This window comes from Lagopus muta, chromosome 34 (assembly GCF_023343835.1).
Source record: "Lagopus muta isolate bLagMut1 chromosome 34, bLagMut1 primary, whole genome shotgun sequence".
Classification (NCBI taxonomy): domain Eukaryota; kingdom Metazoa; phylum Chordata; class Aves; order Galliformes; family Phasianidae; genus Lagopus; species Lagopus muta.
Genome location: NC_064466.1, coordinates 143441 through 171196, shown reverse-complemented (window position 1 = coordinate 171196; position 27756 = coordinate 143441). Strand labels below are relative to the sequence as shown.

The 27756-nt window shown below is 51.1% G+C and overlaps 4 protein-coding genes across 59 annotated transcripts; all 4 read right to left on the bottom strand.

Moving 5' to 3' along the window:
- Window positions 1-63: 63 nt before the first annotated feature.
- DSN1 (DSN1 component of MIS12 kinetochore complex) lies at window positions 64-11936 on the bottom strand. The gene is made up of 12 exons (XM_048930232.1): window positions 11835-11936; window positions 11717-11753; window positions 11068-11113; window positions 10548-10790; window positions 8200-8273; window positions 7920-7992; window positions 7558-7645; window positions 7232-7291; window positions 3038-3109; window positions 2753-2900; window positions 2385-2472; window positions 64-173 (listed from the first exon to the last, which is right to left on the bottom strand). Exons 1-12 carry the CDS (start codon window positions 11867-11869, stop codon window positions 88-90), a joined length of 1050 nt encoding a protein of 349 aa, XP_048786189.1. The 5' UTR covers window positions 11870-11936; the 3' UTR covers window positions 64-87.
- On the bottom strand, window positions 8237-10489 carry LOC125686333 (uncharacterized). 7 transcript variants are annotated; one of them, XM_048930174.1, is made up of 5 exons: window positions 10187-10489; window positions 9930-10031; window positions 9312-9567; window positions 9108-9260; window positions 8237-8748 (listed from the first exon to the last, which is right to left on the bottom strand). In XM_048930174.1, exons 1-5 carry the CDS (start codon window positions 10334-10336, stop codon window positions 8504-8506), a joined length of 906 nt encoding a protein of 301 aa, XP_048786131.1. In that variant the 5' UTR covers window positions 10337-10489; the 3' UTR covers window positions 8237-8503. The 7 variants fall into 7 exon arrangements, 3 of the variants coding, with proteins under 3 accessions (XP_048786131.1, XP_048786129.1, XP_048786130.1); XM_048930172.1 differs by lacking the exon at window positions 9930-10031 and having other exon boundaries at window positions 8955-9260; window positions 9312-9413; XM_048930173.1 differs by lacking the exon at window positions 9930-10031 and having other exon boundaries at window positions 8955-9260; window positions 10238-10489.
- Window positions 11937-12288: 352 nt separating the features above from the next.
- Window positions 12289-27160, bottom strand: PBX4 (PBX homeobox 4). The gene is made up of 9 exons (XM_048930231.1): window positions 26901-27160; window positions 24527-24600; window positions 17072-17313; window positions 16405-16595; window positions 16006-16141; window positions 15236-15392; window positions 14997-15103; window positions 14479-14565; window positions 12289-12924 (listed from the first exon to the last, which is right to left on the bottom strand). The coding sequence occupies exons 1-9, from the start codon at window positions 27107-27109 to the stop codon at window positions 12832-12834; spliced, it is 1296 nt and encodes a 431-aa protein (XP_048786188.1). The 5' UTR covers window positions 27110-27160; the 3' UTR covers window positions 12289-12831.
- Window positions 17559-22745, bottom strand: LOC125686330 (uncharacterized). 50 transcript variants are annotated; one of them, XM_048930168.1, is made up of 6 exons: window positions 22325-22745; window positions 22208-22285; window positions 22091-22129; window positions 21857-21934; window positions 21155-21466; window positions 17559-20920 (listed from the first exon to the last, which is right to left on the bottom strand). In XM_048930168.1, exons 1-6 carry the CDS (start codon window positions 22672-22674, stop codon window positions 20812-20814), a joined length of 966 nt encoding a protein of 321 aa, XP_048786125.1. In that variant the 5' UTR covers window positions 22675-22745; the 3' UTR covers window positions 17559-20811. The 50 variants fall into 50 exon arrangements, 49 of the variants coding, with proteins under 49 accessions (XP_048786125.1, XP_048786114.1, XP_048786115.1 ...); XM_048930157.1 differs by having other exon boundaries at window positions 21857-22012; window positions 22052-22285; XM_048930158.1 differs by having other exon boundaries at window positions 22052-22285.
- Window positions 27161-27756: the final 596 nt, after the last annotated feature.

Sequence of the window (27756 nt, the reverse complement as noted above, 5' to 3'; positions counted from 1 at the left end):
CAGGCGGAGACGGCGCGCATGCGCAGTTCGCCCACTCGGGGCCGTTTATTGGGAGCGCCGCACCCGCAGCGCCGCATTCAGCTCCATTCAGCCCTCCGGCGGCGCTTTCCGGCCCGGGGCTGCGATCAGCTTCCGCACCGGTGAGTTTTCCAGCTGGCGGAAGGTCCGTGCGGCTGCAGGAGATGGGCACAGAGAGCTGAGTCACCACTAATGGGACGCAGCATCAACCAGGCAGGGACACGATGTCACCTCCTATAGGGACGTGATGTCACCCCCCCCCACTGAGACACAGCATCACTCCATGGGGACACAACGTCACCCCCCATGGGGACAAAGTGTCACCCCCCTCCTCACGCCCCCCCAGGGACATAGTGCTACCCCCAAAGGGACACAGCATCATCCCCCATTGGGACACAACATCACCCCTCTCCTTCCCTCTCACCCCCCTGAGACACAATGCCACCCATAAAGGGACACAGTGTCACCCCCCATAGGGACACAATGTCACCCCCCCCCATCCAGAGGCACAGTCACTCCGCACTGGGACACAGCATCACCCACACAGGGACACAACATCACCCCCCATGGGGACAAAGTGTCACCCCCCTCCTCACGCCCCCCCAGGGACACAGTGCCACCCTCAAAGGGACACACTGTCACTCCCCCCTCCCATCCTGAGGCACAGTCACTCCACATTGAGACACAACATCACCCCCCATGGGGACAAAGTGTTACCCATACAGGGTCCCACATAAGGACACAATGTCACCCCCCCCTTGGCACATGGCATCACACACCCCAGGGACACAGCGTCACACCTTGGGGACACAATGCCACCCCCAAAGGGACACAGCATCGTCCCCCATTGGGACGTTACCCACACAGGGACACAACATCACCCCTCTCCTTCCCTCTCACCCCCCCGAGACACAATGCCACCCATAAAGGGACACAGTGTCACCCCCCATAGAGACACAGTAGTGTCTGCCCCCATCCAGAGGCACAGTCACTCCGCACTGGGACACAGCATCACCCACACAGGGACACAACATCACCCCCCATAGGGACAAAGTGTCACCCCCCTCCTCACCCCCTCCCAGGGACACAATGGCACCCACAAAGGGACACAGTGTCACCCCCCCCCATCCTGAGGCACAGTCACTCTGCACTGAGACACAACATCACCTCCCATGGGGACAAAGTGTCACCCATACAGGGTCCCACATAAGGACACAATGTCACCCCCCCTTGGCACATGGTGTCACCTCAGGGATGCAGTGTCACCCCATGGGGACACAATGCCATCCACAAAGGGACACAGCATCATCCCCCATTAGGACATATTACCCACACAGGGACACAACATCACCCCTCTCCTTCCCTCTCACCCCCCCGAGACACAATGCCACCCACAAAGGGACACAGTGTCACCCCCCCCATCCTGAGGCACAGTCACTCTGCACTGGGACACAACATCACCCCCCATGGGGACAAAGTGTCACCCATACAGGGTCCCACATAAGGACACAATGTCACCCCCCCTTGGCACATGGCATCACACACCCCAGGGACACAGCGTCACCCCATGGGGACGCAATGCCACCACCAAAGGGACACAGCATCATCCCCCATTGGGACGTTACCCACACAGGGACACAACATCACCCCCCTCCTTTCCCCTCACCCCCCCAGAGACACAATGCCATCCACAAAGAGACACAGTGTCACCCCCCATAGGGACACAATGTCACCCCCCCCATCCAGAGGCACAGTCACTCCGCACTGGGACACAGCATCACCCACACAGGGACACAACATCACCCCCCATGGGGACAAAGTGTCACCCCCCTCTTCACCCCCCCCCCCCCCCCCCCAGGACACAATGCCACCCCCAAAGGGACACAACATCATCCCCCATTGGGACATGTTACCCACACAGGGACACAACATCACCCCTCTCCTTCCCTCTCACCCCCCTGAGACACAATGCCACCCATAAAGGGACACAGTGTCACCCCCCATAGGGACACAATGTCACCCCCCCCCATCCAGAGGCACAGTCACTCCGCACTGGGACACAGCATCACCCACACAGGGACACAACATCACCCCCCATGGGGACAAAGTGTCACCCCCCTCTTCACCCCCCCCCCCCCCAGGGACACAATGCCACCCCCAAAGGGACACAGCATCATCCCCCATTGGGACATGTTACCCACACAGGGACACAACATCACCCCCCATGGGGACAAAGTGTCACCCCCCCTCCTCACGCCCCCCCCCAGGGACACAATGCCACCCATAAAGGGACATAGTGCCACCCCCCATAGGGACACAGTGCCACCCCCCCATGGGGACACACTGGGGGGGGCCCCTGAGCTCACCCAGCTGCTCAGACAGCCCCCGCAGGTACTCCCTGCTGTCCTCACTGAAAGCCCGCACCAATTTCGCCGCCTGCTGCATTTCATCGAGCTGTAAAACAGCAATAATTAAAAAAAAAAAAAAAAGCACCGTTAATTATTCATGCCGTTAATCGCCAAGGGGAAAGGCAGAGAGATGCATTAAGTGCAAGGTGTTTATTAAGAGGATGAAACAGAGCCTGTGGTAGGGAGAAGCTGCCAACGTTCCTGGGGCTGATCCTTCTGCTTTAAGGATGTCTGACATCATCCAGTAAAACCCACCCCAATTATCATTAATTAAAGGGCAAACTCTTCTCGCTCTGAACGAACCCATGCTTTGACAGGGGACTCACCACCAGCTCCATGCAGCTCAGCACCTCTCCCTGCTCATCCAGCATCCTCTGGTAATTAGGTTTGGTGCTGAGCACCTCGGCCTGCGATGTCTGCAGGTAATTGGGAGGCTCTTCCCGGCCCTGTTTGCTCCTGCATTCCTCCAGCTGCCTGGAAGACAAAGCATTTCTCTGTTGCACAAAGGACAATTCTGCTTTATTTTATTTTATTTTATTTTATTTTATTTTATTTTATTTTATTTTATTTTATTTTATTTTTCCATCCAAAGGTTTTGCCACAATTCGTACCTGGATGTTTCCTCTGCATCCTTCTGGTAGCGCTGCAGGAGTTCATCCCACGCCTGGCATTCAGCTGAAAACCTACAAGGCAGAAAGCATTGCTGGCACCATGGAAGGAAGGGACGCCACCAAAAGTTGAGGCTGGGTGAATCTAATGAGGTTCAACACAGGAAGATGCAAGGTTTTGCATTTGGGAGAGAGGAATCCCAGGTGCAGAGTGAGAGGAGCAGTTCTGGAGAGCAGCCCTGAGGGATCTGGGGGGTGAAAAGCTGAACGTGAGGCAGCAGTGCGTGATTACAGCCTGGAAAGCAAATGGGATCCTGGGATGGGGGATGGAGAGGGGGTCAATTCCACTGCTCTGCTCTTGTGAGGCATCATCTGGAGTATTGCAGCCAGGTGTGGGGGCCTGAATGCAAAATAAAGCTGTTGGAGAGGAGGGGCATTGATGGGCAGAGGCTGCAGCACCTCCCATACAAAGACAAGCTGAGGGAGCTGAGTTTATTCAGCCTGGAGAAGAGGAGGCTGCTCTTCAGTGCAGCTTTCCAGTACCTGAAGGAAGCCTATAAACAGGTGAGGAGTCGAGTCTTTGAGAGGGTGGATAACAGCAGGACCAGGGGAAATGGTTTGAAGCTGAAGGAGGGCAGATTGAGGTCGGATGTCAGGGGAAAGTATTTCACTATGAGAGCAGTGAGGTGCTGGAACAGCTGCACAGCAAGGCTGTGGGTGCCCCAGCCAGCCCTGGATTCAAGGCCAGGTTGGATGGGCCCTGGGCAGCCTGGTGCAGTGTTTGATACGGAGGTTGGTGGCCTTGCATGCAGCAAGGGGGGTGGAACTTCGTGATCCTCGAGGTCCCTTCCAACCCAAGCCATCCTATGGTTCTAAGAAGGACAAGAGTGGGTCTGCACACAGCAGGAATCCCCTCTGTGGGGCTTAAATTGCAACACACAGCAGGAATCCCCTCTGTGGGGTTCAAATTGCAACACACAGCAGCAGGAATCCCCTCTGTGGGGTTTAAATTGCAACACACAGCAGGAATCCCCTCTGTGGGGTTTCAATTGCAACACACAGCAGCAGGAATCCCCTCTGTGGGGTTCAAATTGCAACATGCAGCAGGAATCCCCTCTGTGGGGTTTCAATTGCAACACACAGCAGCAGGAATCCCCTCTGTGGGGTTCAAACTGCAACACACAGCAGCAGGAATACCCTCTGTGGGGTTTAAATTGCAACACACAGCAGCAGGAATCCCCTCTGTGGGGTTTCAATTGCAACACACAGCAGGAATCCCCTCTGTGGGGCTTAAATTGCAACATGCAGCATGAATCCCCTCTGTGGGGTTTAAATTGCAATACACAGCAGGAATCCCCTCTGTAGGGTTTCAATTGTAACATGCAGCAGGAATCCCCTCTGTGGGGTTTAAACTGCAACACACAGCAGCAGGAATCCCCTCTGTGGGGTTTAAATTGCAACACACAGCAGGAATCCCCTCTGTGGGGTTTCAATTGCAACACGCAGCAGGAATCCCCTCTGTGGGGTTTAAATTGCAACACGCAGCAGGAATCCCCTCTGTGGGGTTTAAATTGCAATACACAGCAGCAGGAATCCCCTCTGTGGGGTTTCAATTGCAACACGCAGCAGGAATCCCCTCTGTGGGGCTTAAATTGCAACATGCAGCATGAATCCCCTCTGTGGGGTTTAAATTGCAATACACAGCAGGAATCCCCTCTGTAGGGTTTCAATTGTAACATGCAGCAGGAATCCCCTCTGTGGGGTTTAAACTGCAACACACAGCAGCAGGAATCCCCTCTGTGGGGTTTAAATTGCAACACACAGCAGGAATCCCCTCTGTGGGGTTCAAATTGCATTATGCAGCAGGAATCCCCTCTGTGGGGTTTAAATTGCAACACACAGCAGCAGGAATCCCCTCTATGGGGCTTAAATTGCAACACACAGCAGCAGGAATCCCCTCTGTGGGGTTTCAATTGCAACACGCAGCAGGAATCCCCTCTGTGGGGCTTAAATTGCAACACACAGCAGGAATCCCCTCTGTGGGGTTCAAATTGCAACACGCAGCAGGAATCCCCTCTGTGGGGTTCAAATTGCAACACACAGCAGCAGGAATCCCCTCTGTGGGGTTTAAATTGCAACACACAGCAGGAATCCCCTCTGTGGGCTTCAAATTGCAACACACAGCAGGAATCCCCTCTGTGGGGCTTAAATTGCAACACACAGCAGGAATCCCCTCTGTGGGGTTTCAATTGCAACACGCAGCAGGAATCCCCTCTGTGGGGTTTAAATTGCAACACACAGCAGGAATCCCCTCTGTGGGGTTTAAATTGCAACATGCAGCAGCAGGAATCCCCTCTGTGGGCTTCAAATTGCAACACGCAGCAGGAATCCCCTCTGTGGGGTTTGAATTGCAACACGCAGCAGCAGGAATCCCCTCTGTGGGGTTTCAATTGCAACACGCAGCAGGAATCCCCTCTGTGGGGTTCAAATTGCAACATGCAGCAGGAATCCCCTCTGTGGGGTTTTAATTGCAACACACAGCAGCAGGAATCCCCTCTGTGGGGTTTCAATTGCAACACACAGCAGGAATCCCCTCTATGGGGTTCAAATTGCAACACACAGCAGCAGGAATCCCCTCTGTGGGGTTTAAATTGCAACATGCAGCAGCAGGAATCCCCTCTGTGGGGTTTCAATTGCAACACACAGCAGGAATCCCCTCTGTGGGGTTTAAATTGCAACACACAGCAGCAGGAATCCCCTCTGTGGGGTTCAAATTGCAACACACAGCAGCAGGAATCCCCTCTGTGGGGTTCAAATTGCAACATGCAGCAGCAGGAATCCCCTCTGTGGGGTTCAAATTGCAACACACAGCAGCAGGAATCCCCTCTGTGGGGTTTCAATTGCAACATGCAGCAGCAGGAATCCCCTCTGTGGGGTTTAAATTGCAACACACAGCAGCAGGAATCCCCTCTGTGGGGTTTTAATTGCAACACACAGCAGGAATCCCCTCTGTGGGGTTTCAATTGCAACACGCCGCAGGAATCCCCTCTGTGGGGTTTAAATTGCAACACGCAGCAGGAATCCCCTCTGTGGGGTTTAAATTGCAACACGCAGCAGGAATCCCCTCTGTGGGGTTCAAATTGCAACATGCAGCAGGAATCCCCTCTGTGGGGTTCAAATTGCAACACACAGCAGCAGGAATCCCCTCTGTGGGGTTTAAATTGCAACACACAGCAGGAATCCCCTCTGTGGGGCTTAAATTGCAACACACAGCAGGAATCCCCTCTGTGGGGTTTCAATTGCAACACGCAGCAGGAATCCCCTCTGTGGGGTTTCAATTGCAACACACAGCAGGAATCCCCTCTGTGGGGTTTAAATTGCAACACACAGCAGGAATCCCCTCTGTGGGGTTTAAATTGCAACATGCAGCAGCAGGAATCCCCTCTGTGGGCTTCAAATTGCAACACGCAGCAGGAATCCCCTCTGTGGGGTTTGAATTGCAACACGCAGCAGCAGGAATCCCCTCTGTGGGGTTTAAATTGCAACACACAGCAGCAGGAATCCCCTCTATGGGGCTTAAATTGCAACACACAGCAGCAGGAATCCCCTCTGTGGGGTTCAAATTGCAACATGCAGCAGGAATCCCCTCTCTGGGGTTTAAATTGCAACACACAGCAGGAATCCCCTCTGTGGGGTTTCAATTGCAACACACAGCAGGAATCCCCTCTGTGGGGTTTCAATTGCAACACACAGCAGGAATCCCCTCTGTGGGGTTTCAATTGCAACACGCAGCAGGAATCCCCTCTGTGGGGTTTCAATTGCAACATGCAGCAGGAATCCCCTCTGTGGGGTTTAAATTGCAACACACAGAAGCAGGAATCCCCTCTGTGGGGTTCAAATTGCAACACAGCAGCAGGAATCCCCTCTGTGGGGTTTAAATTGCAACACACAGCAGCAGGAATCCCCTCTGTGGGGTTTCAATTGCAACACACAGCAGGAATCCCCTCTGTGGGGTTCAAATTGCAACACACAGCAGCAGGAATCCCCTCTGTGGGGTTTAAATTGCAACACACAGCAGGAATCCCCTCTGTGGGCTTCAAATTGCAACGCAGGCACACGGAAAGTGAAGTGCAGAGAAATAACACACCAAAAAAAAAAAACACCTTTTAGAAAGGCAGGAAAATCAGCAGCCCTCACCTGGCAATGCACTCCTTTGCTTTGCACACCGATTCATCCGAAACAGAGTCCGAGGGATCCCTGAAGCAGAGATGTAGAGAGATTAAAAGTGTTTGTGCATCTCACACACACACAAAGCACACAGGGCTCTGCAAACGATTAACACCACACAGAGACTTTTTTATCTTTAAATCACCTCAAAAAATAAATTAATATTCCCTTTCAATATCCATTGTGATGTTCCAGTAACGTCATCAGCCCCAAAATGCCTCGTTTCCTGTTTGGGAATGGGATATTGAGGCAGGAAAACCTGAAAAACAACCAATAGTGGCGTGGAAGTTCCTTACCCTTCAGCTTTCTCCACGCAGCTCTGCAGGGTTCCATCCAGCTTCAGTTTCTCTATGTATCTCTTCAGGTCTTCTGAAACTGAACTCACTGGAGGTGGAAAACAGAGCCACGTGAGCAGCTCTTACACCAACTGCCCACTAATTGCTGAAGAGCAGAGCAGAAAGCCAGCTTGGTCCCTTATCTGTTCATTTGTGCTGATCTCTGGGATTGTAGCTTAATTAAACTGAACTCACAGAAACTGAGGTGATACCAGCAATGCTGGATCCTTCTTCCCCAAGCCAGCAGATCTCACCTTAACAGCACCCCAATGGAAAGCTGTGCTTTTCACCTCTTTTATAACACACAAAAACCACAAACTCACCGTTGGCTTTGAAAGCCTCGGGACTGAAGCCTTCTGTCTGCTCCAAGATGTGCTCGAGTTTCTGTGCAGAGAACTATGAGAACACAAAGATTTCATCACCCCAAAGCTGTTTGTGCTGAGGGACCCCATGAAAGCTTGAAATTTAACTGTGTGTTTGTAGGAAGACTCGTTACTGAAGGAGAAATTAATTCCTCCTCTTTTCTGATCCCAATTCTACAGAGCAGAACATAAATGGAAGGTCAGAAAAATATCGTGCTTGGGCAACAGGGGGGGAGCTGACCTGGAAGCTGGATAAGAGCAGCATAGAGAGGCGTTCTGTTTCTGGCAGGTCCAGGCTGATAGCTTGGCTCAGTGCTGAAAAACGAGAAGAAAATTACTGAGGAATGAGTTGACACCAATCCACGAGCACAGAAATGCTCTCAGAAGACACCAGAAATGGATTTTGTTAGAGGTGAGGGGCGCGGGAGGGAAAAGAGGAAGGGAGATTTCCTAAGAGGGAAAATTCTACTTGAAGTTCAGGTGCTGAAAGAAAGAGGAAGCAAATGTTGGCTCATGGAAGCCATTAAACTCATGGGAGAACGGCTTTAAGGTGAAGGAGATATAGGGGGGGGGAAATCCTTCACCCAGATGGAGCTCAGGAGCTGGCACTGTTGTGGGAGCCCCATCCCTGCCCAAGGGTTCTGTGACCTTGAAGGACCTTTCCAACCCATTCCAGAATTCTGTGGTTCTGTGACCTTTAAGGACCTTTTCAAACCAAACCATTTTCTGCTTCCATGACCTTTAAGGACCCTTCCAACCCAACCCATTCTAGAATCTCTGCTTCCATGACCTTTAAGGACCCTTCCAACCCAACCCATTCTACAATCTCTGCTTCCATGACCTTTAAGGACCCTTCCAACCCAACCCATTTTAGAATTCTCTGCTTCCATGACCTTTAAGGACCCTTCCAACCCAACCCATTCTAGAATTCTCTGCTTCTGTGACCTTTAAGGACCCTTCCAACCCAACACATTCTAGAATCTCTGCTTCCATGACCTTTAAGGACCCTTCCAACCCAACCCATTCTAGAATCTCTGCTTCCATGACCTTTAAGGACCCTTCCAACCCAACCCATTCCAGAATCTCTGCTTCCATGACCTTTAAGGACCCTTCCAACCCAACACATTCTAGAATCTCTGCTTCCATGACCTTTAAGGACCCTTCCAACCCAACCCATTCTAGAATCTCTGCTTCCATGACCTTTAAGGACCCTTCCAACCCAACACATTCTAGAATCTCTGCTTCCATGACCTTTAAGGACCCTTCCAACCCAACACATTCTAGAATCTCTGCTTCCATGACCTTTAAGGACCCTTCCAACCCAACCCATTTAGAATTCTCTGCTTCCATGACCTTTAAGGACCCTTCCAACCCAACCCATTCTAGAATCTCTGCTTCCATGACCTTTAAGGACCCTTCCAACCCAACCCATTCTAGAATCTCTGCTTCCATGACCTTTAAGGACCCTTCCAACCCAACCCATTCTAGAATCTCTGCTTCCATCACCTTTAAGGACCCTTCCAACCCAACCCATTCCAGAATCCTCTGCTTCCATGACCTTTAAGGACCCTTCCAACCCAACCCATTTAGAATTCTCTGCTTCCATGACCTTTAAGGACCCTTCCAACCCAACCCATTCCAGAATTCTCTGCTTCCATGACCTTTAAGGACCCTTCCAACCCAACCCATTCTAGAATCTCTGCTTCCATGACCTTTAAGGACCCTTCCAACCCAACCCCTTCTAGAATTCTCTGGTTCCATGACCTTTAAGGACCCTTCCAACCCAACCCATTTAGAATTCTCTGCTTCTGTGACCTTTAAGGACCCTTCCAACCCAACCCATTTTAGAATTCTCTGCTTCCATGACCTTTAAGGACCCTTCCAACCCAACCCATTCTAGAATCCTCTGCTTCCATGACCTTTAAGGACACTTCCAACCCAACCCCTTCTAGAATTCTCTGGTTCCATGACCTTTAAGGACCCTTCCAACCCAGCCCATTTAGAATTCTCTGCTTCCATGACCTTTAAGGACCCTTCCAACCCATCCCATTCTACAATCTCTGCTTCCATGACCTTTAAGGACCCTTCCAACCCAACCCCTTCTAGAATTCTCTGCTTCCATGACCTTCAAGGACCTTTCCAACCCAGCCCATTTAGAATTCTCTGCTTCCATGACCTTTAAGGACCCTTCCAACCCAACCCATTCTAGAATTCTCTGCTTCCATGACCTTTAAGGACCCTTCCAACCCAACCCATTCTAGAATCTCTGCTTCCATGACCTTTAAGGACCCTTCCAACCCAACCCATTCTAGAATCTCTGCTTCCATGACCTTTAAGGACCCTTCCAACCCAACCCATTCTAGAATCTCTGCTTCCATGACCTTTAAGGACCCTTCCAACCCAACCCATTCCAGAATTCTCTGCTTCCATGACCTTTAAGGACCCTTCCAACCCAACCCATTCCATGGCTCCATAACCTTTAGGGTTCCTTCCAACCCAAACCATTCTGTGGTTCCATGACCTTTAAGGACCTTTCCAACCCATCCTACAGTTCTCAAGAGACTTTGACAAAGGCAGAACAGCACCTACCTGTAACATCCTCATGAAAAGGAGGCAGAGATTTCCGGCGTTTCGTCCCCTTCAGGCTCGACCGACGCCAAGAGCGGCGTTTGGTTTGAGAACTGCTGGTGTTTTGGCTTTTCTCAGGACTTGGGCTCTCACGAGATGTTTTTCCTGCAGCTGCTTCAGGAGTAACATTCTCCTGACTTACAGCAGCAAGGTCAGTTGGCTTTGGAGGTTCCTCAAGATCTTTCTTCCCTCCAGGGTGAGGTTCTGTGAGAAACAGGCATAATCAACATTTAAGTATTAAAGAACCCTTGAATATCCTTAATTAGAAGAATCCTACAAGGATCACAGAATCATCAGGGTTGGAAGCGACCTCTGGGGATTACTGAATCCAACACACCTCAGCCCCATCCCTGTCAAAACCAGTTCCCTACAGCAGATTGAGCCCTAAAGCGTTCAGGTGGGTCTGAATATCCCCAAGGAATGAGACAGCCCCAGCTCTGGGCCACCCTCACAACACAGGAGTTCCCTCACTCACACCTACCTGGAGCACCTCCATCTGCTGTAAGGAAGGATCCGGTGAGAGAAGTCTGTGGGAAGAACATTTCTGTAGGCATTAAGGGGCTTGAAGTGAGATGGCCCCCATTGCTCCCTCAGGCTCTGAGCCCCCAGAACCCCCTCAATCCCCCCCCATTCCTCTCAAACTCCCCCAGTCCCCCTCTGCCTCCTCACATCAGACCTGAGGGCCCCTCAGACCCCCCCAGGCCCCTTAATGGGGCCCTAAGGCCCCTCCAGCCCCCCCCTCAGACTCCTCACACAGGCCCCAAAGCCCCCTCAGAGAGGCCCCAAACCCCCTCAGACCCTCCCAGCCCCTCTAAAAGGCCTCAAGGCCCCCTCAGACCACCCCAACCCCCTCTGCCTTCTCACACAGGCCCCAAGGGCCCCTCAGATCCCCCCCAACCCCCTCAAAAAGACACCAATGCCCCCTCAGACCCTGCCATCCCCGTCATCCTCCTCGCACCGGGCCCAACGCCGCCTCAGACCACCCCATCCCGCTCCGAAAAGCTCCAAGAAGTTCCGAGGCCCGCTCAGACCCTCCCATCCCCCCTCATCCTCCTCACACAGGCCCCGAGGCCCCCTCAGACCCCCGAGCCCCCTCACACAGGCCCCGAGCCCCCCCGCCCACCTCTCACCTCCAGCCCCGCCGCTCTCTGCCGCCTCTCCTCGGACCTGCAAGAAGCTTTCGGTCGGGTTACGGCAACCGGACCCCCTCTTCCACCCCCTCCATCCCCGGCCCACAGCATCACTTACCGGAGCCGACGGCATCCCTCCGAACGCGCCTCCATGGCGACTTCCCGCGCGGGAGCGACCGTTGCGCGCAGTGCACGCCGGGAAATGGCGGCGCCCTGTGAAGAGTGAGCATGCGCACAGGAGAGACCAGGGCTGCGCGCATGCGCACAAAACACCGCGTCCGTGAATGCGCATGCCCACAAAGCGGCATAGCTCTGCGCATGCGTCTCGTGGTAGCGCGCATGCGCGCACCGCGCCTCCATCGATCTCGCGCGTACGCAGTAGATTCGCCACGCCGCCCCGGTGCCCGCAGCGGGAGAGAACAAAAGTAATAAAAATAACCGCCAAAAAAAAAAAAAAAAAAAAAAAAAAAAGGCTTTGGAAGTTTATTATCTTTGATAAAACCTCGCCTGAAAGAGGAGGGCTTGACGTGTTAACAGCGGTGGGAATGCACAAAAAACGGGGGGGGGGGGGGGGGGTTTAAGCCGCGTTCTGCTCAATGAGCTCAGCGTGGGTAAGAAAAGCTGATTTTCCTCTACAAAATTACAACAGCGAGGGCTTAAACGCCTACAGTTACAATACGAGGGGTAAATCGTTAGCATCTATCAGCTCGAACGGAAATCTCGTCATAAAAAACTTTGTGGAAATTAAAATAAGTCCTTTTTTTTTTTTTTCCTGGTTTTCTTCTAGAAGAGACACTGAGTTTCTTGCCATAAAATTGATATTAAAAACAAAACCAACCAAAAATAAAAAAGAAAAAGAAAAAGAAAACCAACCCCAAATTTGGTTAGGAAGAAGGAAGCAAGTTCTTCGAGAACAATTTCACATCCCATAATAAGTAAAAAGAACTCAGCTGAGAGGTAGAGAGGTGTCGTAATCATCGTCACAATCTTCTATTGGTTCCAGGGTTTGGCTGAGGTAATTAGCTGTGTGTCACGTTAAGAGTATCGGCGAAAAGAGCAACACTGACAAATTACACTAATGACCTCTTTCCTCTCATCGGTAGGGTCCTAACGACTTAATTGGACGCGTCGGAATTAACGCTGCCGGGATCTCCGGCGGGTGAGGTGATGGATGAAGGGGTGGTCGCGTCCTGCCAGCTGCCATTCGCCTGTGGGTGAAGCAGATGGTTCTGTTAGAAATGGAGTCACAGAACACGGCTGACCCTTCCACCCCAAACACTTCACAGTGACCTGCAAGGACCTGTTGAACCTGACCAATCCACTAAGGACCCTTTCACCCCAAACACTTCACAGTGACCTGCAAGGACCTGTTGAACCTGACCAATCCACAGTCGATCTGTAAGGACCCTTCCACCCCAAACACTTCACAGTGACCTGCAAGGACCTGTTGAACCTGACCAATCCACAGTCGATCTGTAAGGACCCTTTCCCCCCAAACACTTCACAGTGACCTGCAAGGACCTGTTGAACCTGACCAATCCACTAAGGACCCTTTCACCCCAAACACTTCACAGTGACCTGCAAGGACCTGTTGAACCTGACCAATCCACTAAGGACCCTTTCCCCCCAAACACTTCACAGTGACCTGCAAGGACCTGTTGAACCTGACCAATCCACAGTCGATCTGTAAGGACCCTTCCACCCCAAACACTTCACAGTGACCTGCAAGGATCTTCTGAACCCAACCAATCCACAGTTGACCTGTAAAGACCCTTAGAACCCAACTGCTCCACAACTGACCTGTAAGGACTTTTTGAATCCTACCACTCCACAACTGACCTGAAAGGATCCTTTGAACCCAACCACTCCACATTTGACCTGTAAGGACCCACTGAAGCTGACCAATCCACAGTTGACCTGTAAGGATCCTTTGAACCCAACCACTCCACGGTTGACCTGTAAGGACCTTTCCACCCCAACTGCTCCCCGGTTGACCTGTAAGGACCCTCTGAACCCAACCACTCTATGGTTGACCTGTAAGAACCCTCTGAACCCAACCACTCCATGGTTGACCTGTAAGTACCCTCTGAACCCAATTACTCCACAGTTGAGCCGTAAGGATCCTGTGAACCCAACCACTCCACAGCTGACCTGTAAGGACCTTTCCACCCCAACTGCTCCCCGGTTGATCTGTAAGGACCCTCTGAACCCAACCACTCCACAGATGACCTGTAAGGACCTTTCCACCCCAACTGCTCCCTGGTTGACCTGTAAGGACCCTCTGAACCCAACCACTCCCTGGTTGACCTGTAAGGACCCTCTGAACCCAACACTCCATGGTTGACCTGTAAGGACCCTCTGAACCCAACCACTCTATGGTTGACCTGTAAGGACCCTCTGAACCCAACCACTCCATGGTTGACCTGTAAGGACCCTCTGAACCCAATCACTCCATGGTTGACCTGTAAGGACCCTCTGAACCCAATCACTCCATGGTTGACCTGTAAGGACCCTCTGAACCCAACCACTCCACAGCTGACCTGTAAGGACCCTTTGAACAACTATTCTGGACTATGTCCTCAATACACAAGTTTTTTTGGGAACCAAAGCCAAAGGTTTCAGCCTTAAGTATCTCTCTTCCACCTTTTTCCTATCCCAGCAGCAGAGATCTCAGTGGGTAGGAACTTCATTAGGACTGATTCACTAACGATTACTGAGAACAAAACAGAGATGGGATCAATTAAAACTTAGGGACATCTTACGTCGATGCGCTGTGTCGTGTACAAAGGATTCCCCACAATGGTGTCGTATCTTCCTGCCTGGTGTATGACATGGTGCAAGGAATCCATCTGCAACAAGATCCCATGGAATAACACAAATGAGGGGAGGAGAAAAATAATGGTAAGGCAAAAAGAATCAGATAGTGTGAGGGGGATGTGCTTGTTTTGTTTAAATTGTAAATCAGTGCCATTAACACGGCAGTACCCCGTCAAGTTCTGCTTATACAGAGCAAGACGAGCTCTCAAACGAGCCTGCACCAATTTGTTGGTGTAAATCTGAAGGATGGAAGGATACCAATGGGCCAATCCTGAGTTGGATTTCAACAAAAAAATAACACATAGATTTCAATGGGCTTGTTCCACAAGTCTGACTCGAAAGAGAAGAAAAAAATAATCATCTTTATCTGATATTAAGAGAAACTGCTTTAATAATAATGATGATGATGATGATGATGATGATGATGATGATGATGATGATGATGATGAAATAACCTGCTCACCTGTGACTGCACATTGCCTCCCACCGGGGAGCTCTGGTAGGAGGTCAACGACTGCAAATTTATGAAGGAATCTCCGGAATTGGTCATCTTAAAAGAGCCAGAGGAAGCTGAATCACAACGAAACGAAGAGAAAAATCAGTGCAAAAACGTGTATTTTTAATTCTGTGAGCATTTCCAACCATTCATGGCGCTCATCGTCACGGGAAGGAATTGGAGACTTCCAAAGCTCTCTCCCTTACCCGAATTTGGTGTCGATGGGGAGTTTGCCCGGTTGCCCTGAGCCACAACATTGGTTGCATCCACTGCCGTTTTCGCAGCGTAAATGTTGGCTTCTTCTTGGAACTTCCCCATGTTCTTCTTGTACCGAATTCTTTTGTTACCAAACCAGTTGGAAACCTGGAGATTTACAGCCCTGTTACCATTCAAACCATTCCATTACCCGTTACGTTGACGACTCAGCAGCAAAAATAATGTTTTATAGTAGGGCTCAAGCCAAAAAAAAAACAACCAAAACCCTTTGGAACAACATAAATGTTCTTTGTTTTCTTTTAGTACCGACATCTGAAACCTACTGCTGGCTACAGGGGACAACCCAGCAGAACTCAGGTGTGTTTATATGGTCTGAAATCCACTCTCACGTTCATCTGTCACCAAGCCATTGCTGTTCCCTTCCCAGCTGTCCTTGACGTTGTCTGTCTGTAGGTTTTCCCCATTTTTCCTCGCATTTCTTCACGCCTTCACCTGACTGAGAACAGTTTTCCATCCATCACCCCCTGGCTCTTGGAGCATCGCTTCGAGTTCCCCTTGGCTCGCTTGTTTTTGTGCCCCTAAAGCTCAATTTGCTCACATGGCATTTCCTAGACGAATCCAGGGCTAGTTTTCATGGAACCACGGAATCACTGGGAGTTGGATGGGGACCCTCAGCAGCCACTTGGCCCATCCTAACGGCCTTTCCCAACCTTAACGCCTCAAGGAAAGCAACAACGACTCCCGATCAACCGCTTCGTACCTGCGAAACGGTGATGCCACCCTTCTTTGCCAGCTCCTCTTTGGCCTCTTCGCTGGGGTAAGGATTGCTCAGGTGCGAATAGAAATACTCATTCAGCACTTCTGTTGCCTGCTTGCTGAAGTTACGCCGCTTACGTCTGTGAAAAATCACAATTATTCCTACCTGCACGGCCGTGGGCCTGCTCTAAAGTACATCTGCTTCGAGGAAGAATACATTTATATCCTTTGAGGAAGAATATATTTAATTCCACGCGGTTTTGATATGTTTACATCAAGGTAAGTCGGCTCGGCGTGAACGACAACCCATCAGATGTTAACACTGGAACTGACAGCAGTGGGAACGAGGTTTCCTACGCGATTACTGGCACTGAGCAATAATTAAAGCCTCTTTTCGTCGTACCTTGCATCGAGGAAGCGCGAGCGGAGGATCATCACCGCCTCGCACGTGCTCTGCTTCAGCTGCATCTGGATGGTGCTGAATTTGCCGTGGATGATGTTCACCATCCGCTCGATTTCTTTGGGAGAAATGGGTCTGGTCCGGCTCTGTTCCCTGAGCAGGTTCATGACGTGGGTGGTGAACTCGCTGCAGGCCTGAAAATAAAGATATTTGTATCGAGAAACGACGAAACACCCCCCAAATGAATTCCCCCCAACAAGAGTACATATCCAAAGGAAAAAAAACCAAAACCAAAACAGAAGACAAAACAGAGGACTTTTCACATTTCAGCTTTATCCGTATTTACTCTTAAAAACACTGCAACAAAGATAAACGAGACATTAATTATCTTGATGTCCAGTCCCTCTATTCCACCTTAATTCTGTAGAGGTAACGAATATCGTCTTTACTTTGACGTCCCTCTATTTCATCTCATCCCTGCAACGCTGAGATAAGCTCCCAAACAAATGTGACACAACCTCGCGTCGAACTGAACTCATTTACACCTCCTGCTCCGTCCTTAAAACCAACACCGAAGGAAAAAATAATGATAATAATAATAATAATTAAAAAAAAAAAGGGGGTTATTTTCAATTGAGATGATAAAAACTCTTCCATGCAGAAAGATCACCTGTTCATATTTCTCTAGCTCAGAGTGGTAAATCTGTCGGATCTGTGACAGCTTGGCCCTGTAGTCAGAGTGCTCAATGCTATTGTCATTTGGACAGCCACCTGGTGTTGCTGCTACAGCCATCGGTGCTCCTCTTCCTCTTTTCTCGGGGCCGGAGACGCCCTCCGCCAGCAACATGTTATCTAGTCTCATTAGTTGGGCATCGGGGGGGTCTTCTTCCTGAATACCACGAATACTTAACACTGGGTAGATATAAAGAGGGAATCAGAAGGTTATTTCCGGGACGGGGAAGAGAGTCTGCTTTAGTGGTAGAGCATTTAAAGACCAGGCTTCTATCTCCAGGTTGAGGAAAGAAGGAGCGTTTAATGAAGGTATGGTGCAGTATGTACAGAGAAAACGTGGATCAGAGGGAGAAATGGGGAACACCTTAAAGGTTTAAGAAGAAATAATCATGGAGTTGGGTTGGGTTGGGTTGGGTTAGGTTGGGTTGGGTTGGGTTGGGTTGGGAGGGTCCTTAAAGATCAAAGACAGACTATGGGAGGTGGATGGGATGCCTGAGCTTCTACAGCCACTGTATTTCAGTGCCTGGGGGGTGAAAAGGACGCCATGCAGATGTGGGATCGTGCTGAATTCCATACCTGAGGGTTGCTTGACTTAAGGTGCCTGGTGTGCCAACGGTGCAACTACACCACTGCCAGGCAGAGGCTACGCCATCACCAATGATAGGCCACACTGCGCCAGCAAAAGGCCACACCACCAGCCTACACCACCCCGAAGTATTGACAGCACCACGTTTTGCCCTGTTAAAACCTCGACACCTGAAACAACCTGATGAAATCAGACCCAAATCCACTTTCGTTACGCTGACACGCAACGGGATCCGCGCTCGGATCATCCGCCTTCGATTCCAAGCAAATCTGATTCAGAATATTTAAATCCCAATTTTTGACAATTTACTGTTCGCTCCTGAAAGAACACATGAACAAACAAAAGACCCTCGAAACATACTGAGTTCAAGAAACACCAGGAGCTTTCTGGCTTTTAATTGGATTTTAACTGTGAGGCAATTTAATGAGTAGTGGATTGGATTCAGGAGGGAATCTCTGTTGATAACACAGTGATGCACAGCAGATCCAAAGTGACCAAAGCAATATTCCAAAGCCATCCGACAACACAGAACCGTGGGAGGACAGAATGGGTTGGGTTGGATGGATCCTTAAAGATCACAGAACTACGGAATGGGGTTTGGTTGGGTTGGAAGGGTCCTTAAAGATCAAGGAACCACAGAATGTGGTTGGGTTAAAAGAAAGCTTAAAGACCACAGAACCATAGAATGGGTTGGGTTGGAAGGGTCCTTAAAGATCACAGAACTACGGAATGGGTTGGGTTGGAAGGGTCCTTAAAGATCACAGAACCATACAATGGGTTGGGTTGGAAGGGTCCTTAAAGATCACAGAACCATACAATGGGTTGGGTTGGAAGGGTCCTTAAAGATCACAGAACCAAACAATGGATTGGGTTGGAAGGGTCCTTGAAGATCACAGAACCAAACAATGGGTTGGGTTGGAAGGGTCCTTAAAGATCACAGAACCATACAATGGGTTGGGTTGGAAGGGTCCTTGAAGGTCACAGAACCAAACAATGGATTGGAAAGGTCCTTAAAGATTACAGAACTGTAGAACAGGGTTGGGTTGGTTTAGAAAGGTCCTTAAAGATCACAGAAGCACAGTTGGGTTGGAAGGGACCCCAAAGCCCCCCCCAGAACAACACTCCTCACTCTGACAGAGCTCACGTGGAACTATTAGGGCTGGGAAGGGTCGGTGGAAGAGGTGTTTGGGTTCCCATCTCCTTACACACATCGTGATGCACGTCAGCACACCTCATATTGGAGTTGAGCTCCCAGCTGCAGCTTAATTTTATGTCACCCGTCTAATGACGGTAATTAGACATTCGTTATCATCAATTACGCATCAGCTCATCTCAAGTCAACTGCTGAATAAAGCGCCCCCACAACCTCAAGGGAAGAATCTGGTCGGCTGGGGTTAGCAAGAAACTAGAGAGGAGTTAATTAGCATTAATGAGTTGCACTTTCCACCCCGTAGCTCATCCCAGCAAGTTCATCGCTACTGAAGAAACTCATGGACCATAAAACTCACTGGTTCTCTTTACACACAAGAAAACACAAATTCCCCATTTTCCTGCACATCCCCTACTGATATCTGTCAAATATGCAAAACCATTACCCTAAGTGACATGAAATTCCCGCCGTCTCTAATTAATCCTTAATTAAACCGCGACGCAGCCTAAGGTGTTGAAGCCTCAGTATGCAAATGCAATCACGGCCATATATTTTGCATGTCGTTAATTAAGAGGTTCGTGGTTCTGTAATGAGGTTAGCGGTACCAAAATAAGCGGTGCGCGCTCGGCTGTGAGTTTTGTTGTTGTTTTTGGGGGTTTTTTTCCCCTCCCTTTGCAGACTTTCCTTCATGGAGCAAATAATGCAGAAAAGCAACAAGAATGCAGCCATTGGATGCACGTTTGTTGGCTTCACCTTCGTGGACGGGCATTTTAGGGCCAGAATTGAACCATTTGTACCATCCACACTATCCAAATAGTGCGGCCAGCAGGAGCAGGGAGGTGAGCATCCCCCTCTACTCAGCACTGGTGAGGCCGCACCTCGAGTGCTGGGTTCAGTTTTGGGCCCCTCACTACAAGAAAGACATGGAGGCCCTGGGATGTGTGCAGAGAAGGGCAACGAAATGGTGAGGGGTCTGGAGCACAGGGCTGATGAGGAGAGGCTGAGGGAGCTGGGGTTGTTCAGTGTGGAGAAGAGGAGCTCAGGGGAGGCTGCATTGCACTGTGCAACTGCATGAAGGAAGGCTGTGGTGCAGAAGGGTCTGGCCTCTTCTCCCAGGCAAACAGTAGGAGCCGAGGAAACGGCCAGAAGTTGTACCAGAGGAGGTTTAGGTTGGATATGAGGAGAAACTTCTTCTCTCAAAGGGTGGTCAGGCACTGCAATGGCTGCACAGGGAGGTGGTGGAGTCGCCGTCCCTGGTTCAAGAGGCGCCTGGATGAGGAGCCACAAGATGTGGTTTAGTGCTTGTGGCACTGATAGCAATGGGAGGGGGGTTGGACTGGATGATCTTGCAGGTCGTTTCCAACCTTGTGATTCTATGATTCTATGATTCTATGATTCTATGATTCTATCCTAAGCGCAGAATGCCTACGGAGAACGCAAGGATGTTTTTCCAGATGGCATCACCAGCGTTGATCCCAACAGAGGCATATCCAGATCCAACAGATCCCACCAGGAAAATCAGGGATATGGGAGCTGCTCCCCGATGGAGTAGTTCAAGGGAATGGAAAGCTTTGGATGTACCACTATGACCCCAAAAGAAGGCTCAACCTTTGCCAGCCAACATGTTCGCTGTGAATGTTGAGCTGATGGCTCTGATTCGAGCATTGGAACTGGGAGGTGAAAGAAGAGCTGACTTTTACACCAACTCAAAGTTTATCCTTGGGGCAATAGAAGCATAGAATCATTGAGGTTGGAAAAGAGCTCCACGATCATCGAGTCTGACCGGCAAACCTGTTTTGGGGTTGGGTTTTGGGGCTGGATTTGGGGGTCAGATCTTGGGATTGAGTGCTGGGGTGGGATTTTGGAATCGTAGAATCGTTAGGGTTGGAAGAGACCTCAAAGACTGCAAGTCCAACCACTGACCCATCCTCACCGTGTGCACCTACAGAATATAGGATCGTCCCGTGGTTGATGTGTAGGGACCTGTCCAACCCAACCACTCCACAGTTGACCTGTAAGGACCCTGCCATCCCAACCATTCCACAGTTACCCTGTAAGGACCCCTCCATCCCAACCACTCCACAATTGACCTGTAAGGACCCTTCCATCCCAATCATTTCACAATTGACCTGTAAGGACCCTGCCATCCCAACCACTCCACAACTGACCTGTAAGGACCCCTCCATCCCAACCACTCCACAATTGACCTGTAAGGACCCTTCGATCCCAACTACTCCACAATTGATCTGTAAGGACCTTTCCATCCCAACCACTCCACAACTGACCTGTAAGGACCCCTCCATCCCAACCACTCCACAACTGACCTGTAAGGACCCCTCCATCCCAACCATTTCACAATTAACCTGTAAGGACCCTTCCATCCCAACCATTCCACAGTTACCCTGTAAGGACCCTTCCATCCCAACCACTCCACAGCTGACCTGTAAGGACCCTTCCATCCCAACCATTTCACAATTGACCTGTAAGGACCCTTCCATCCCAACCATTTCACAATTGACCTGTAAGGACCCTTCCATCCCAACCACTCCACAACTGACCTGTAAGGACCCTTCCATCCCAACCACTCCACAGCTGACCTGTAAGGACCGTTCCATCCCAACCATTTCACAATTGACCTGTAAGGACCCTTCCATCCCAACCATTTCACAATTGATCTGTAAGGACCCTTCCATCCCAACCATTCCACAGTTGACCTTTAAGGACCCTTCCATCCCAACCACTCCACAATTGACCTGTAAGGACCCTTCCATCCCAACCATTTCACAATTGGCCTGTAAGGACCCCTCCATCCCAACCATTTCACAACTGACCTGTAAGGACCCCTCCATCCCAACCATTTCACAATTGATCTGTAAGGACCCTTCCATCCCAAACACTCCACAATTGACCTCTAAGGACCCTTCCATCCCAACCACTCCACAGCTGTCCTGCAAGGACCCTTCCATCCCAACCACTCCACAACTGACCTGTAAGGACCCCTCCATCCCAACCACTCCACAACTGACCTGTAAGGACCCTTCCATCCCAACCACTCCACAGCTGACCTGTAAAGACCCTTCCATCCCAACCACTCCACAATTGACCTGTAAGGACCCCTCCATCCCAACCACTCCACAACTGACCTGTAAGGACCCCTCCATCCCAACCACTCCACAACTGACCTGTAAGGACCCTTCCATCCCAACCACTCCACAACTGACCTGTAAGGACCCTTCCATCCCAACCACTCCACAGCTGACCTGTAAGGACCCTTCCATCCCAACCACTCCACAACTGACCTGTAAGGACCCTTCCATCCCAACCACTCCACAACTGACCTGTAAGGACCCTTCCATCCCAACCACTCCACAGCTGACCTGTAAGGACCCTTCCATCCCAACCACTCCACAGCTGACCTGTAAGGACCCTTCCATCCCAATCATTTCACAATTGACCTGTAAGGACCCTGCCATCCCAACCACTCCACAGCTGACCTGTAAGGACCCTTCCATCCCAACCACTCCACAGCTGAACTGTAAGGACCCTTCCATCCCAACCATTCCACAATTGATCTGTAAGGACCCTTCCATCCCAACCATTTCACAATTGACCTGTAAGGACCCTTCCATCCCAACCATTTCACAATTGACCTGTAAGGACCCTTCCATGCCAACCACTCCACAACTGACCTGTGAGGACCCTTCCATCCCAACCATTCCATAGTTACCCTGTAAGGACCTTTCCAACCCAACCATTCCCCACACTGAACGGAGACACCCACAGCTCCGTCAGACATCCACCCCATTACTGAATAGTTTAAAATAATAGCAATAAAAAATTAGAAATGATGTTTTTTAGGGGAAAGAAAATACAGGAAAAAAAAAAAGACATATACAGGAAAAAATGGGGAAAAAAAAAACAGGAAAAATAAGGAAAAAAAAAAACCACACAGGAAAAAATGGGGGAAAAACACATAGGGAAAATAAAATGGGGGAAGAAAAAAAAAAAGAAAAAAAAAAAACAGGAAAAAGAATGGGGGGAAAAAAATAAAACAGGGATAAAAATGGGTTTGTGATGTTGCTCATGTTCTGCTCCTGGGCAGAGCTGCTCAGGACTTCGTGGTGCTGTGACTGAGAGCAACAAAGAATGAATGAAAAATGAGGGCTGGGAGGGGGGAGGAGGAAACCACATCTGATCCAACATTCAAAGCCCCAGAGACCCCCCCAGAACCCCCCCCAACCCACCCATCTCCCACCAAGCCCCTCTTCTGTAGTGTCTTTAATAGGTCGGGTTCCCTACGCCATCCTAATTAGTATTAATTAAGATGTGAGGGTGCTGCTTTGTCTTTTTTTTGTCTTCCCATTTTGGGGATGGGGCCTGGAGGGGGGACAAAGAATCACATCACAGAGGAAGAGTAGATTGTATTTGTGGGGCCATCCTCATACATGTGAATATATGGCCGTGTCTGTAGGACCACGCTTGTGTACATACAAATATTTGACCATATTCCTAGGACTGTGTCCATATAGATGAATATATGACCACATCTGTAGGGCCCCAGTCAAACACCCGCGAATATCTGACCACATTCACAGGACCCCGTTCACATGCAGGAACTCAGGAAGTGTGGATCTGCCTGGGGGTGGCGAGGCCCTACAGAGGGATCTGGACAGGCTGGAGAGCTGGGCTGAAGCCCATGGGATGAGGTTCAACAAGGCCAAATGCCGGGTCCTGCACTTGGGCTGCAACAACCCCAGGCGACGCTGCAGGCTTGGGGCGGTGTGGATGGAGGACGGCGTAGAGGAGATGGAGCTGGGGGTATGGATGGATGCTAGGCTGAACAGGAGCCAGCAGTGTGCCCAGGTGGCCAAGAAGGGCAATGGCAGCCTGGCCTGCATCAGAAACAGCGCTGCCAGCAGAGCAGAGAGGTGATTGTGCCCCTGTATTCAGCAGTGAGGCTGCACCTCGAGTGCTGTGTCCAGTTTTGGGCCCCTCACTGCAAGAAAGATATTGAGGCCCTGGAACGTGTTCAAAGGAGGGCAATGAAATGGTGAGGGGTCTGGAACACAGGGCTGATGAGGAGAGGCTGAAGGAGCTGGGAATGTTCAGCCTGGAGAAGAGGAGCTCAGGGCAGAGCTCACTGCTCCCTATGGCTGCATGAAGGGAGGCTGCAGGGAGCTGGGGGTCGGCCTCTGCTCTCGTGTCATCAGGGATAGGAGCAGAGGGAATGGCTTCAAGCTATGGCAGGGGAGATTCAGGCTGGACATGAGGAAGAATTGCTGTTCAGAAAGGGTGGTCAGGCACTGGAATGGATGCACAGGGAGGTGGGGGAGGCACCGAGCCTGGGGGTGTTGAAGGAAAGGCTGGATGTTGTGTTGAGGGACGTGGTTCAGTGGGAGCTGTTGGGAATGGGGGAACGGTTGGACTGGAGGAGCTTTGAGGTCTGTTCCAACCTTGGGGATTCTATGATTCTATGATTCTGTGACTTCCAAACAAGCAGCAATAAGGCGTCGTGAAAAGCAGCAGAAGTCATAGAAACCATTGGGAAAACATGGGATGTGGTGAACAAGAGCAAAACTGGAGGTGGGATGGTATTTTTGGGGAGGGGAAAGCGGTGTTTTGGGGGGAAATTAGGAGGGAAAATGACAGCGACTCACCTGTTTTCTCCTTGATCTCGCAGAGCACGCTGAACAGAGCAGGCTTCATCCTGTGGCAGTTCAGGGCGTGTTTCCTGCAGGGAAAAAAAAGCAGAAATTCTGTACAAAAAGGAGGAAAAAGCGCTTAGTTTTGCTGCAGGGAGAACCTAAAGAGGAAGAACAACATGGAACGCAACCGAGAACACAACCCAGAACACAAAACTGTTCAGGGCACAGCTGGAAACCATGTGGAACACAGCTGGGAACTATAAAGGACACAGCAGGAAAACAGCCTGGAACACAGCTGGAATGGATATGGGACACAGCTGGGACCAGCCTGGAACACAGCTGGAATTGATATGGGACACAGCTGGGACCAGCCTGGAACACAGCTGGAATTGATATGGGACACAGCTGGGACCAGCCTGGAACACAGCTGGAATTGATATGGGACACAGCTGGGACCAGCCTGGAACACAGCTGGAATTGATATGGGACACAGCTGGGACCAGCCTGGAACACAGCTGGAAACCATACAGGACACAGAACCAATACAGAACATGGCCAGAAACAACCTGGAACACAGCTGGAATCAATACAGGACACAGACCATGACAGTATGGGACGCAACCAGATTCAATACAGAACATAGCCTGAAACCATATAGGACACAGCCAGAACCAACCTGGAACACAGCTGGAAACCATACAGGACAGGGAACCAATACAGAACACAACCAAAACCAACCTGGAACACAGCTGGAATCAATATAGGACACAGCTGGAATCAATACAGGACACAGCTAGATTCAATACAGAACAGAGCTAGAACCAATATGGTACACAGCCAGAACCAACCTGGTACATAGCTGGAAACTATATAGGACACAGCCTGAAACCATATAGGACACAGCTGGAACCAACCTGGAACACAGCTGGAAACCATACAGGACAGAGAACCAATACAGAACGCAGCTAGAAGCAATCTGGAACACAGCTGGAATCAATATAGGACACAGCTGGAATCAATACAGGACACAGACCAAGACCATATAGGACACAGCTGGAACCAACCTGGAACACAGCTGGAAATTATATAGGACATGGAACCAATACAGAACGCAGCCAGAAACAACCTGGAACACAGCTGGAATCAATATAGGGCACAGCTGGAACCAACCTGGAACACAGCTGGAAACCAATATATGACATGGATCCAAACCATACAGAACACAGCTGGAACCGACCTGGAACACAGCTGGAAACCAATATATGACATGGATCCAAACCATACAGAACACAGCTGGAACCGACCTGGAACACAGCTGGAATCCATACAGGACACAGTTCAAAATCATGCAGAACACAGCTGGAACCAACCAGGAACGGAGCCGAAAACTACAGAGGACACAGCCAGAATGAACACAGAACACAGCCAGAACCGACCTGGAACACAGCTGGAAACCATATGGAACACACAGATGGAAATTGGGACACAGCTGGAAGCAACCTGGAACAGTTAACAACTACATGGGACAAAGCCAGAACCAGTATGGAACCAAAGGATATCCCTAGCCAGGCCATGGGGCCACCCTGTCGCGACAGTCCTGCCAGAACACAGCTGCGTAACCCCCACCCTATCGCGACAGTCCTGCCAGAACACAGCTGAGTGACCCCCACCCTATCACGACAGTCCTGCCAAAACACAGCTGAGTCACAGCATTGGGCTGCAGGAACACAGAACCAGCATCGAACTGCCCCAAAACCCCGAACCAAACTCCCATCACGGCCCAGAGTAGAGGTCAAGCTCCACAGCGTCCCTCCCCCCATCACCCTATCACGATAGTCCTGACAGAACACAGCTGAGTCACAACACAGGGCTTCAGGAGAACTGAACCAATACCAAATCACCCCATAATCCTGACCCAAACTCCAATCGCTGTACCATGGCCCGGGGGGGGGGGGGGGGGGGGGGGGTCCAGCCCCACACCCCCTAGTTCTCATCCCACAGTCCCCTATCGTGACAGTCCCGATAAAACACATCTGAATCACAAAACAGGGCTGCAGGAGCACGGAACCGGCACCGACATTCACAACCCAAACTCCCACCACAGTGCCGTGTCTCAAAAAGAGGGGGGGGGGGCAGGGGTCCAGTCCCACAGCCCCCAGCTCCCATCACCCTATTGCGATAGTCCTGATAAAACACAGCTGAATCACGACATAGGGCTGCAGGAGCACCGAACCGCCACCGAACCGCCCCATATCCCCAGAACAGCCCCACATAAGGGGTCCCTTTGCCATACCAAGGCCCAGAGGGGTGGGGGTCCATCCCTACAGCCCCCCCCACCCCCTACCGCCTCAGCTGCCGCTATTGGGCAGAACGAGACCCCCATTACCTCGCTTGGGCCTCATCCAAGCTCTGATCGGTGATGGCCATAATCTGCTGCAAAACGTCGCCCGTATCGTGAGGGGGAGGGGCCGGGGGGGGCACAGAGCTCGGATCCCCCGAAGTAGCGGTTGGGGCAGCGGGACCCCCGGGGGGGAGACCACCCTGAAGGGCGACCCCGGCTCCGTGCGGTGCCATCAACCGCGAAGGGTCCTCCATGGCCGCCGATGGGGGAGCGCAGACAACAGGGCCCCGAAGCCACGCCCACCGCCCAAGCCACGCCCACCTCTCCGTCCACTCCCACCTCCCAGGCCACGCCCGCCTCCCCAGGCCACGCCTACCTTCCAGGCCACGCCCACCTTCCAGCCCCTGCCCACCTCTTCAGGCCACGCCCGCGTCCCAGGTCACGTCTACCTTCCAGGCCACGCCCACTTCTCCGCTCACTCCCATCTCCCAGGCCACGCCCACCTCTCAGGCCACGCCCCCAGCTCTTACCTGGCCGCCCCCACAACACCGAGACACTCGCTGTCGTCTGGCCACGCCCACTTTCTGGCTACGCCCATCATCGGCAATAAAAGCCACGCCCACTCCGCTGCTGGACGCGCCCGTCTCTAAAAACCACGCCCACTTTTTCTGGCCACGCCCACCGCTTCGGCGCATGACGTCATAACGGCGTCGGAATGGCGGGGGGGGGGGTTGATGGGGGGATCGCAGGGGTTTCTGCGAGGGACGACGGGAGGGAACTCCTGCATCGCCAACGCGGCAATGGTGCTTGGAGGTTTAAGGAGTCGGGATGGAAAGGACCCCAAGTGATTGATAAGGGGCAGAGGGATTGATAAGAGATCAAGGGATTTATAAAGGATCGA

Excerpts from the sequence above, each read along its gene's own strand:
- DSN1 (XM_048930232.1), bottom strand. The coding sequence starts at position 11,869 with ATGGAGGCGCGTTCGGAGGGATGCCGTCGGCTCCG. Across the intron at positions 7,292-7,557 it reads TGCGTGGAGAAAGCTGAAGG|GGATCCCTCGGACTCTGTTT; the intron begins GTAAGGAACTTC and ends TCTCTGCTTCAG. Across the intron at positions 2,901-3,037 it reads GATGCAGAGGAAACATCCAG|GCAGCTGGAGGAATGCAGGA; the intron begins GTACGAATTGTG and ends TTTGTCTTCCAG.
- LOC125686333 (XM_048930172.1), bottom strand. The coding sequence starts at position 10,463 with ATGGTTTGGGTTGGAAGGAACCCTAAAGGTTATGGAGCCATGGAATGG. Across the intron at positions 9,414-10,186 it reads GGTTGGAAGGGTCCTTAAAG|GTCATGGAAGCAGAGATTCT; the intron begins GTCATGGAAGCA and ends GGGTCCTTAAAG. Across the intron at positions 9,261-9,311 it reads GGTTGGAAGGGTCCTTAAAG|GTCATGGAAGCAGAGATTCT; the intron begins GTCATGGAAGCA and ends GGGTCCTTAAAG.
- LOC125686330 (XM_048930116.1), bottom strand. The coding sequence starts at position 22,624 with ATGGTTGGGTTGGAAAGGTCCTTACAGGGTAACTATGGAATGGTTGGG. Across the intron at positions 20,960-20,998 it reads GGATGGCAGGGTCCTTACAG|GTCAATTGTGGAGTGGTTGG; the intron begins GTCAATTGTGAA and ends GGGTCCTTACAG.
- PBX4 (XM_048930231.1), bottom strand. The coding sequence starts at position 27,109 with ATGGAGGACCCTTCGCGGTTGATGGCACCGCACGGAGCCGGGGTCGCC. Across the intron at positions 24,601-26,900 it reads TTGGATGAGGCCCAAGCGAG|GAAACACGCCCTGAACTGCC; the intron begins GTAATGGGGGTC and ends TTTTCCCTGCAG. Across the intron at positions 14,566-14,996 it reads GAGGCAATGTGCAGTCACAG|ATGGATTCCTTGCACCATGT; the intron begins GTGAGCAGGTTA and ends ATCTTGTTGCAG.